The sequence below is a fragment of the Phaseolus vulgaris genome, chromosome 11 (genome assembly GCF_000499845.2).
Source record: "Phaseolus vulgaris cultivar G19833 chromosome 11, P. vulgaris v2.0, whole genome shotgun sequence".
NCBI lineage: Eukaryota > Viridiplantae > Streptophyta > Magnoliopsida > Fabales > Fabaceae > Phaseolus > Phaseolus vulgaris.
The window spans coordinates 12,759,384-12,771,793 of NC_023749.2; the positions used below are offsets into that span (position 1 = coordinate 12,759,384).

Sequence of the window (12,410 nt, forward strand, 5' to 3'; positions counted from 1 at the left end):
CTCTACACCAAAGTGAACGAACGATCTCCAGTCCGAAGAGGTCGGTCACCAGAAACGCGTTCTATAGGAAGAGGTTCTAGAAGGCACTTGGTTGCTCTCGTTGACCTAGATCCCTGGCTGGACGATCCTCGCATGGACGTCGAGGAAGATCTTCAACCCATATTCCTTCGTGACAAGGACCGCAAAACACACATAGGAATGTCCCTCAAACAGGACGACCGAGAAGTGATCGCTAAGACGCTAATAAAAAACGCTGACCTTTCTGCTTGGATTGCTGCAGATATGCCAGGGGTGAAATCTGATGTTATCACTCATCATTTTTCCGTATATAAAGAAGCCAAGCCGATCGCCCAAAAGAAAAGAAAGTTGGGTGAAGAGCGGCGCAAGGCCGCACGAGAGGAAACTCGTAAATTGGTGCGAGTTGGTTTCATTCAGAAAGCCCGTTACACAACATGGTTGGCCAACATTGTAATGGTCAAGAAAGCAAATGGAAAATGAAGAATGTGTATAGATTATATAGATCTTAACAAGGCATGTCCGAAGGATTCGTATCCTCTACCTACCATCGACCGACTGGTCGACGGCGTGGCCGGACACCAAATCTTAAGTTTCCTCGACGCATACTTAGGATATAATCAGATTCAGATGCACCGTCACGATTGAGAGAAGACAACATTCAGAACAGACTCCGACAATTTCTTCTATGAGGTCATGTCGTTCGGCCTCAAAAACGCTGAGCCACTTATCAACGCCTAATGGATTATGTTTTTCATGATATGATCGGACGGAACGTAGAGGTGTATGTTGATGATATTGTTGTTAAGTCAGATTCGTGCGAACAACATATCTCAGATTTGAAAGAAGTTTTTCAAGCCTTGCGTAAATATCGCCTGCGCTTAAACCCTGAAAAATGTGTGTTCGGCGTAGAAGGTGGAAAATTCTTAGGTTTCATGCTCACCCATTGGAGCATAGAAGCAAATCCTGAGAAATGCAAGGCTATTACAGAAATGAGAAGTCCCAGCGGACTTAAAGAAATTCAACGACTGATCGGTCGCCTTACTTCATTGTTTTGGTTCGTACCTAAACTTGCCGAACGAACGAGACCTATCATTAAACTGTTAAAGAAGACGACCAAGTTTGAATGGACGGACGAATGTGAATAGAATTTCCTCCAGCTCAAAGCATTTGTGGCGTCCCCTCCGGTCATCCAGAAACCGAACACACGCGAGCCGATCATAGTCTACCTTGTTGTCTCCACTGAAGCGATAAGTTCTGTCCTCGTGCAAGAAATAGGAGCAGAGGAACGACCGGTATATTTCGTCAGCCGAGTATTGCACGATGCGGAAGTCCGGTACCAAATGGTCGAAAAAGTCGCGTTGGCTTTAGTCATCACCGCACGATGGTTGCGGTTGTATTTCCAGAACCACCGGGTCATAGTTAAAACTAACTATCCCATCATGAAGATCCTCACTAAACCTGATTTAGCCGGACGAATGATAGGTTGGGCGATTGAGCTATCAGAGTTCCACATCGAGTACCAACCCAGGGGAGCCATTAAATCCCAGGCCCTTGTTGATTTCGCAGCAGAACTCACTCCTTATCCGACAGAAGAGGAGGAATCCGGATGGACGTTGTATGTAGACAGTTCCTCGAACAATCGTTCATGCGGAGCAGGAGTTGTGCTGGAAGGATCAGGTGAAATTGTTATTGAACAGGCCATGAAGTTCGAGTTCAAAACTTCGAACAACCAAGCCGAGTATGAAGCTATAATCGCCGATCTTCACTTGGAAATCGAATTAGAAATAACTACTCTAATTTGTAAAAGCGACTCCCGCCTAGTCATCGGACAACTTACAGAAGAATATGAGGTAAGAGAAACTTTGCTTAAGCAGTATTTCCATTTTGTAAAAAATCTAGTAAGCAGGTTTAAGGAAATCTCATTCCAACACGTCCAGAGGGAGAATAATACTCGGGTGGACGCTCTCTCAAGGCTGGCTACTGTCAAACAGAAGGGGGTCAATCAGTCGGTCATACATGTGACTCTGATCAAACCAAGTGTTGGCGCTGAAGAATGCATGGCGACCGATACTCAGCCTAACTGGATGACCCCCATCAAGCGATACTTAACAGAAGGAGTGTGTGACCCGCACCTGGAAAAAACGATGAAACAGCAGGCCGCCCGGTACATACTCATCGACCAAGATCTTTATAGGAGAGGATACTCCCGTCCACTCCTAAAGTGTCATAACCCTGAACAAGTCACTTATGTGATGACTGAACTTCACGAAGGGGTATGTGGAACCCATTCTGGAGCTCAAACTATGGCTGCCAAAGTATTGCGAGCCGGATACTACTGGCCGACCATGCAAGGAGATTGCACCGAGTACGTCCAGAAATGTTTGAAATGCCAAGAGTTTGGCACCCTGTCACACCAAAAACCAGAAAACTTACATTACATTTTGTCCCCCTGGCCGTTCGTGAAGTGGGGGATGGATATTATTGGACCCTTCGCACCTAGCAAAGGGCAATGCAAATTTCTACTAGTCGGCATCGATTACTTCACCAAATTGATTGAGGTCGAACCCTTGACGACCATCACCGCCCGAAACGTCCAGAATTTTGTATGGAAGAATATTGTCTGCAGGTTCGGCCTACCTCAGGTTATTATCACAGATAACGGTCGACAATTCACCGACCGAGGGTTAGCGGAATTCTATGAAAAACTTAGCATCAAACATATTACAAGCTCGGTCGAGAATCCGCAAACCAACGGCCAAGCTGAGGCTGCCAATAAAGTCTTTCTCAACAAGCTTAAAAAGAGACTTGGTCCGGCCAAGGGAAATTGGACTGAAGAACTTCTGGAAGTCCTGTGGGCCTACCGATGTACCCCACAATCAACAACTCAAGAAACCCCCTACAGTCTGACGTACGACACCGAAGCCATGATTCCGGTCGAGATAGGCGAGCTTTCATTACGTCGACAGACGTTAGACTTGGACCTAAATAAAGAGAGCTTATTGGTTGGCCTCGAACTCATCAACGAGTTGAGGGACAAGTGTAGGATACGAGAGGAAGCATGCAAGATACGAATGGCAAGAAGGTATAACTCGAAGGTGAAACCACGAAGCTTTCAAAAAGGAGACTTAGTTTGGCGCATGCGTAGTGACGCTCGGAAGGACGGCGGAAAATTTTCAAGTAATTGGGAAGGACCATTCTGCATTGCCGACACAGCGGCTGGAGGAGTGTATTACTAGAATATTTATCAGGAAAATCTGTACCGAGAACGTGGAATGCCACGCATCTCAAATTCTATTACAGTTGATGAATAAAGTTAGTGCACTTTTTCCTCGCTTGGTCGTTTTATCCCTAAGGAGGGTTTTTGTGCGAGAAGGTTTTAACGAGGCACTTTAAAAAAATTCGTCTCCAGAAATTTTGGTCAGAAATTAATAGTGTTAATTATTAATTAACCGATCATTCGGTCAGAAATATAACTTAAACGTTCATCACCAACTTTGGTCAGAAATTAATAATATTAATTATTAATTCACCGAGCGTTCGGTCGAGAACATAACTTAAAAGTTATTTACCAATTTTTGGTCAGAAATTAATAATGTTAATTATTAATTAACTGATCGTTCGGTGAAGAACATAACTTAAAAGTTATTCACCAATTTTTGGTCAGAAATTAATAATGTTAATTATTAATTAAACGAGTGTTCGGTCAGAAGGATAACTTCAACGTTGTTTATCAACTTTGATAAGAAATTACTAATGTTAATTATTAATTAACCGAGCGTTCGGTCAGAATTATAACTCAGTCGTTATCAACCAATTTTGGTCAGAAATTTATAAGGTCAAGCCTAATGACTCCAATATTATTTACCAATTTGTTGGGACTAGAATTTATATTATAAGTATCATTAACCGAACGTTCGGTCTGAAGTCGTAATGTAAGTATATTTCACTAATTCGCTTGGTCAGATATTATCGAAACGTTCAGTCAGAATTATTATCATTCACACCATTCGTTTGGTCAGCACTCAGTACTTCACACTTACTAGAAATACGCAATCATATAAAAATATAAACGTAAAGGCAACTGTTCAAGTGCAATCAAAATATGGAAAGAAAAGACAAAAGGTAAATTGTTTAAAGCCCACACCCTGGGTCCAGGTTAATTTGAAATCACAGTATTTCAATGGTCTCATCCAGTTGAGGGGTCTTCACTGGTGGGTCTTCCATAACGATCAGCCTCTTCGGCATCCTCACCCCCAAGCGGCACCAATTGGTCATTTATCACATCTTTGCCCAAGTCGTAACAAGAGTCGTCGGTCGGCACGCCATGGAAAAAAGCAACCTGACGAACACCTTGATTGAAACTCTCCTCGTTAATACGAAGCATGAACCCTAAAGCTTTTTCAATCTCACCTTTAAGGGATTCCTTGTCAGTCGTTAGGTCAGTTTTTTCCTGCATAAGGTGGTCCCGTTCGGCCATCACCTTAGCAAGTGTGGCCTTCAGGGCCTCTTGTTCTTCACAGGCCAGCCGATTCTCTTTTTGCCTTACATTTGTCAGCAGCTTCCAAGGAATTTTTCAAGGTAAGAGCCAAGTCATTAAGCTGGGTTTTCAGTTTGGGAATCACGACCGACTCAGCCCTTTTAAGTTCGTCGCCAATAGCCCGACTCACCACTGCCGCTCGACACTGCAGTTCCACCATCTCTTCAATCAAATCCAGAGTGGGGACAGTTGCCAGAATACCTTCGTCCTCCAGGCGTAAGTCAAACTGCATGGTAGGGGTTACCTGCAGTGATAACCCCAACATGCTAACCGGACTACCGGACAACGTCCTAGCCTCGGAACGTGGTGCCTTCGACGAACTTCCTCTCTTCTTGCTCTGAACCGGAGCAACGACAGTGTGCTCGGGCGACACCGTCTCTATAGCAGTCGGTTGAGGCGTAATCCCAACAACTGTAGAGATCTTGCGCCCCTCGGCCTGCCTCTTTAGACTTTTCATGAATTTGCTCAAACTCGGATTCATCTTCAAAATGATGTCTGCAAAACACATGTGAAATTAAACTACATTAAAAGCTAATAGTAGAATGACCGAAAGCAAAGAAACTCATACCATTTAGATCTGCCCATTGCTTGGACAACCCATAAAGAGCTATCAGTTCCGGAGTAGGAAGTCTACACGGCAGTTGGTTTACGACCAATAGTATTTCTTCGTCGAAAGGGGGTTAGAGATTTCCAAAACCGATTGTCAAGAGGGGTAGGTTTCTCGGTCCAATGAAAAGGAAATTTGATGGTTCCATCAGCATTATAAAAAAGGTATCGACCGTCCGGCTCAACAAAAACTTTAAACTAATACTCCTTGAAATTTTTGTAAGAAGTGGTGAAAGCATCAAACCGCACATTCCCAGGTCGACTGGACAAGGACAACCAGCCTACGAGAGTACTCGGATGAGTATTGTAATAATATAAAAACGACTCAGGAGTAGGCTTGAGGCCGAATATTTGACACAAGATTCAGAAGGCTTGCAAAATTGCCCTAGAATTAGGGTGCAGTTGGGTGGGGGCAACATTGAGAATCTGAAGGACTCTCATAGTATAGTCATCGAAGGGAAAAGTTATGTGCAAGTGGGAAAAGAATGTGCTATACACGAAGAAAAAGTCATGCGGTGCATATGAATCTACGCTATGAGAGGACTCTACGCAAATGAAGCGCTATTTATAGGCAGTGAGGTGAGAGAAGAAATATCCCATCAAACGTTCAGCACCATTGGATCTAATATAATCCAACGACTAGACTCATTCGGTATTCGAATCGACACAAAACCCCCACCGTTGAAACCATCAGATGAAATAGTACACGCCAAGACGACGGCTCTGCCAAACGTCACATCTTTGCTACACATTTAATGGTGCCAGCTATCAAGCATTAACTTGGAAACCCCGACCATCCCATACGACTCTTCGGCTAAACAATAAATTATATTTATATTACAATATAATATGACGTATTTAAATAAATATATTTTACATAAAATTCAAAAATTCAAAATATAAATATTAAAATATTATTTTCTTTTAATATTGTAAACTTCACACTTCCAACATTAAATTTTTCTTTCTCATTCATATATATATATATATATTATATAAATAAAATATAATAATAATATTTAAATAGTTAATTTTAGTTTGATTCGTATATAGACTCAAATTAACAAACTAAGTCGAAGTACTCAATTATGAACAAATAAAAAGAATCGATTAATAAAAAGTTAATTTTAATCTGTTATCAGTTTTCTAAAAAGATTTTATTATTAATTTTTAATCAATAATCATCCTAACATAATTTTTTGAAATCCCATTAAATTGTGATTAGACTCCTAATACATATTTTAGAAATTTCATAAAATTGTGGTGAGCTTTGTAACACAAGAATAATATAATAATAATATTTAAATAGTTAATTTTAGTTTGATTAGTATATAGACTCAAATTAACAAACTAAGCCGAAGTACTCAATTATGAACAAAGAAAAAGAACCGATTAAAAAAAAGAACCGATTATAATCGATTTTCACTCATGTGTTATTTAATGAAGAATCGATTTACACTCATGTGTTATTCAAGAGGTAGAATCAATTTTTATATATTTAAACATCGATTTTAATTTTAATTTTCTTTGTATTTTACGAAGAATCTACTTTCATATTAAATATTACATAAATTTATCTAACCAAAATATTTAATTATATTATTAATAACAACATATAATTATAATTATAAATAATAATAATAATAAAATAAATTATAATATAAACAAAAAAATATATAATTATCCTAGGTAACGAGAAAACGTCACCTCAATTTGCAATTAAAGAAAGACATAAAACGTGGTGAGTAAAGTGTTCATTGTAGTGCTATATAAACACACACAAATGTGACCACCCCAACATCAAATGCAAGTTGCACAAACTGTTAAAATTGGCTTTTGAAAAAACATAAGCTAGCCTTGGAAAGTATGACTCTTGTCAATGTCATGTTGCTCAATTCCTCTTCTATTTCATATGTAACTTTTGCCAAACCTCTGAAACCAGTAGCTCCTAATCTTCTCCACCGTAGAATAATCTTCCCTCGATGCAACGCAACCACCACCAACGTTAACGTTTCTGAAAGAAAATCTTCAAACTACCAACCCAACCTCTGGAGTTACGACTTTCTGCAGTCCTTGAAGCATTCATACGCAGTAATTAATCCAAGGATCATAACTATATAGAGTGTCTCAATTGTAAACTTTTTTTTTTTTTAACTATTTAGACTTTTTCTTACTCTCACCTGCGTGATTTGTTCTTTGTATAATGTTTATAGGATACAAGATATGAGGACAGGGCCCAGCAGCTGCAAGAGGAAGTGAGGAAAATGGTAAAGGATGAAAATTCAGATATGTGGCTCAAACTTGAACTCATTAACGATGTGAAACGCTTGGGCCTGAGTTACCATTATGACAAGGAGATAGGAGAAACCCTTCTTAGGTTTCACTCTTCTGCAAGATTTAGTGCCACAATCGTTCACAGAAGCTTGCATGAAACTGCTTTGTGCTTCAGGCTTATGAGAGAATATGGCTATGATGTCAGTGCAGGTATAACCAACATTATAATATTTTCTCATTATAAACAAATGAAGCATTAGTTTTTTCTAAAAAAAACTATTTAATTACTCTTGTTTAATGATAAAATATTACATATAAACGATAATAATAAATATGAATGATATTTAGAATAAAATAATAATATCTCTAATTATAGAAAATAATAAAGATGTTAAAATACGACGAGTCTTTGAATGAATATAGAACAAGGGCATAGGTAAAAAAAGAAGATTACGGTTACAATAATATTTTCAACCAATAACCACAGGAACAACTATCATTAATAGATGAGTTATCATTCTGCTGTAACCTACAACTATAATAAATATTAATATTTATAACAAAAAAGATTAAAAAACTTTTTTATTTGTATAATTCTAAATAACGTATGGTGGCCTTCGTGACTTGTACAATTTACATGGTGGTGGCTTATCCATGTAGCAGTACTTTGCAGCTGCAAGCTGGTGCAAAATTGGCTTCATTTGTTCTTTAATCATGCAGATACATTTGAGAGGTTCAAGGAGCAGAATGGTGAATCCAAGGCAAGCCTTATGGGTGATGTGAAGGGAGTGTTGAGTCTGTACGAGGCATCGTTTCTTGGCTATGAAGGAGAACAGATTCTGGATGATGCCAGGGCCTTCTCCAGCTTCCATCTTAGGAGTGCACTCAATGAAGGTAGAAGTAATAACATGGTTTTGGAAGAAGTGAATCATGCATTGGAGCTTCCACTGCATCACAGAACCCAAAGGCTGGAAGCCAGATGGTATATTGAACATTATGCTAAAAAAAGAGACTCAAACCGGGTGCTGCTTGAAGCAGCAAAACTTGATTTCAATATTCTGCAGTCAACCCTGCAAAATGATTTCCAAGAAGTCTCAAGGTCAGTTTGCGTTGAAAAAACCTACTTTCAGTATTTAGTTAAAGGGTAAAAATTGGATACAATATCAGACTCAGATAAAATGTTCACTTTATCACATGTCACACACTGATTGGTTATCAGGACAATGAGAGGACACTGACAAGTTAATACTTCTAAATTCTTTCACTGTTTTTGACTTGACATCCTTATAATAACTATAAAAAAGAATATATTAAATTAAGTTATTTAAATAAAATATAAAATAAATTATTAATATAAAAGTAATCAAATGAGTTGTAGAATGAGACTGAAATTTTTTGTAACGATAAACGTATCACTCAACAAATAAAAGTCTAGAATTATTATTTTATTATAATATAATATTTTATTCTAAGAAATGGTGAATAATTATTTTTGTTGTTAGAATGTTAAATAAATTTTATTCAAAATCTATTACACAAATAAATTGTGGTTAATTATCTGTTATTAAAAAAAATATTAGATAAAAATTAATTTTAAAAACAAAAATTAATTAGTTACTATAAATTATATATTTAAAGAAAATTATTAATATTTAAAGTAATTTATATTATTAATAAAAAAATTATAAAATAATTTCTAAAATTGATATCAATTACAACTTTAAGATTTAAAATAATTGTTAAATAAAATCTTGATAGTTAATTTTATACCAATTTAAAAAGCTAGTTTATAAATTTTTAGTAATAATAGAAACTACTTTAGATATTAATATTGTTTTATCTAAAATAATATTTAATTAGTTAATATAATTACATATATTTTTAATATTTAAAATTATTTATATTTAATGATTTATTTTAGTGTATCATTGAATGTTAAACTATCAAATACTATTAGTGTGACGTTGACGATGAAGAAGTATAAGTAATAATAGATTGACACATTTAGATAACATTCACGTTCACTTTACAGTAAAATATATTATTATTTTTAATTTTTATTTATATTTTAAATGCCACGATGTCTTTAATCAATTACATATTCTTTATTCTTTCACTATGTCTTTAATCAATTACATATTCTTTCACTGTGTACGTGTTTAATCAATTATGTATTCTTTCACTATATCTTTAATCAATTACGCGTTCTTTCAGTATGTTTTAATTATTACGTGAGAAAGAAAAAAAAAAAAAAGGACAAACCACATGTTTTAATTATGTGAGAAAGACAAACAAAAGGAAACTGGTGGGGAAGTAATTAAAGAAATTTTCAACTATTGTATTTTTGAGGAGAAAGACGTGTGCACAGAAGTGGGGAGAAAGAAAAATAAAACTTTATCACAAGTTAATTTAGTTAAATAGAAAGAAAAATGAAATAATATTTTCTTTATTACATTAATTGTGATGAAGGTGGTGGAAGGGAATGGGACTGGCATCAAAGTTAAGCTTCAGCCGAGACAGATTAATGGAATGCTTCTTTTGGGCTGTTGGAATGATCTTCGAGCCTCAGTTGAGTGATCTCCGCAAAGGTTTAACAAAAGTTTCTTGCTTAATAACTACAATCGATGACGTTTATGATGTGTATGGCACCTTAGAGGAATTAGAGCTTTTCACAGCAGCTGTAGAAAGGTAACTAACTTACTTTAAAAACTTCTGAAATTATTAACCAGTGCACCAATTAAAAAAAGGTTTTCTATTGTTTCAGTTGGGATGTTAAAGCCATTCAAGTTCTCCCTGATTACATGAAGATATGTTTTCTGGCACTGTACAACACTGTCAACGAATTTGCCTATGATGCACTTAAAGAACAAGGACAAGATATTCTACCCTATCTCACCAAAGCAGTATGTTAATTCATAAATTATGTCACACAAATATACATACATGTTGGAGCCATATTGAGTATAGTTTTGTTTTTGAATTAGTGGTCTGATATGTTGAAAGCATTCCTACAAGAAGCCAAATGGAGTCGTGACAGGCACATGCCAAGATTCAACGATTACCTCAACAATGCACGGATCTCAAACTCTGGGATAGTTATGCTCACCCATGTTTATTTCTTGCAAAACCACCGCATCACAGAAGAGGCACTTGAGTCCTTGGACAGTTACCACTCCCTCTTACAGAATATCTCCATTGTTTTTCGACTTTACAATGATTTGGTTACATCAAAGGTAAATTTTGTGACAGTTTAACATTATTAAAACAACATAGACTAAACCATAAAAGTAATTGGTCTTGTGGTGTAATTTTGCAGGCAGAGTTAGAGAGAGGGGAAGCAGCAAGCTCCATTCCATGTTACATGCGAGAAAGTGGTGCTAGTGAAGAGGGTGCTTACAAACACATCTTTAGTTTGCTTAATGAAACGTGGAAGAAGATGAACAAAGATCGAGTGTCGCAGTCTCCTTTCCCAAAAGCTTTCGTAGAAACAGCTATAAACCTTGCAAGAAATTCTCACTGCTTTTACCAGTTTGGAGATGGACTTGGAGCCCCAGATAGCACTGCCAAAAATCGCATACGATCTTTGATAATTGAACCCATTGCACTGTACGAGATGGACATTTCCACAAGTTCTTAATTCATAGTCATCTTCCAAAAGAAAAATAAATTATTATTATTGTAATAATTATTATTATTATTAAATTGAAATACACTGTGCTCCCTGTAGCATTATACACCAGTCTTTACAAAACCTGCATAATTATACAACATACCAAAAAAAGGTAAAACCTCGCATTGCCAATGACCGCATCACCACCTTTGCTCCCAGTAGAATTATGCATTGGGACTGCATAATTATGCAGAAAACCACAGAAAAAGATCCTTGCAGCTGGAGCATGAGCTGCAAATACTTGGCATATATCCAAGGCCACTTAAAAGAGTCCTTCTCGTCAAATGGAAAGCTAATACATTCTAAATACAATCCAATGATTGCATAAAAAGGGACAATTGTTGAGCAGATTCCGTTCACTTAGAGATAGTTTTTTTAATCCAAAATTACATATTCTGTACAACTACCCTGCAGTACCTTAAACTGCAGCAGCACGTTACATAGAGCATAAAACTGAGTGCATTAATATTGCATGAAGAGTCATTGTTCGGCCATATCGAGGTGAATGAGGAGACCAAAGATATCTAACCTAGAGAGGTTTAGACAAGGGAGTGCTTAGGCTTGCAGTTTGGCATCATACGGATGAAAATCCGTATGTAAAGTGAACATTACGAATTTAGGGTTTAGGGTATGGGATTCGAAACCAAGTTCCTTCAATGACCAAAGAAACTTTAACCACTACACTAAACAAATTCTTTTGTACTATTATGATTTTTATTATACTTATTATTATTAATAATAATAATATAATTTATATTATTATTATTAATATAATTTATATTATTATTATTAATATAAATTATATTATTATTATTAATATAAATTATATTATTATTATTAATATAATTTATATTATTATTATTAATATAATTTATATTATTATTATTAATATAATTTATATTAGTATTATTAATATAATTTATATTATTATTATTATTAATATAATTTATATTATTATTATTATTAATATAATTTATATTATTATTATTATTAATATAATTTATATTATTATTATTATTAATATAATTTATATTATTATTATTATTAATATATTTTTTATTATTATTATTATTAATATAATTATTATTAATAATAATAAGTATAAATTATATTAATAATAATAAGTATAATAAAAATCATAATATGACCAAAGAACTTCTCTGGTCTAATGGTTAATGCTTCTTTGGTCACTGGAAGGACTTGAGTTAGAGTCGGTTGTTTTGTCGAAACAATAGTTCAGAATTACAACCCAATCCTATTCCACACATTTTTAAGGTTTTCAGAAAAACAATCGATTGTTTTGGT

At 35.7% G+C, this 12,410-nt stretch overlaps 1 protein-coding gene across 1 annotated transcript; it reads left to right on the forward strand.

The window, feature by feature from the left end:
* Nucleotides 1-6,905: 6,905 nt before the first annotated feature.
* On the forward strand, nucleotides 6,906-11,169 carry LOC137832804 (tricyclene synthase EBOS, chloroplastic-like). Its single transcript, XM_068641157.1, has 7 exons — nucleotides 6,906-7,252; nucleotides 7,375-7,645; nucleotides 8,156-8,534; nucleotides 9,905-10,123; nucleotides 10,200-10,338; nucleotides 10,420-10,668; nucleotides 10,752-11,169. The coding sequence occupies exons 1-7, from the start codon at nucleotides 7,028-7,030 to the stop codon at nucleotides 11,070-11,072; spliced, it is 1,803 nt and encodes a 600-aa protein (XP_068497258.1). The 5' UTR covers nucleotides 6,906-7,027; the 3' UTR covers nucleotides 11,073-11,169.
* The last annotated feature ends 1,241 nt before the right edge of the window (nucleotides 11,170-12,410 follow it).

Excerpts from the sequence above, each read along its gene's own strand:
- LOC137832804 (XM_068641157.1), top strand. The coding sequence starts at position 7,028 with ATGACTCTTGTCAATGTCATGTTGCTCAATTCCTCTTCTATTTCATAT. Across the intron at positions 8,535-9,904 it reads GATTTCCAAGAAGTCTCAAG|GTGGTGGAAGGGAATGGGAC; the intron begins GTCAGTTTGCGT and ends ATTGTGATGAAG. Across the intron at positions 10,339-10,419 it reads TACCCTATCTCACCAAAGCA|TGGTCTGATATGTTGAAAGC; the intron begins GTATGTTAATTC and ends TTTTTGAATTAG.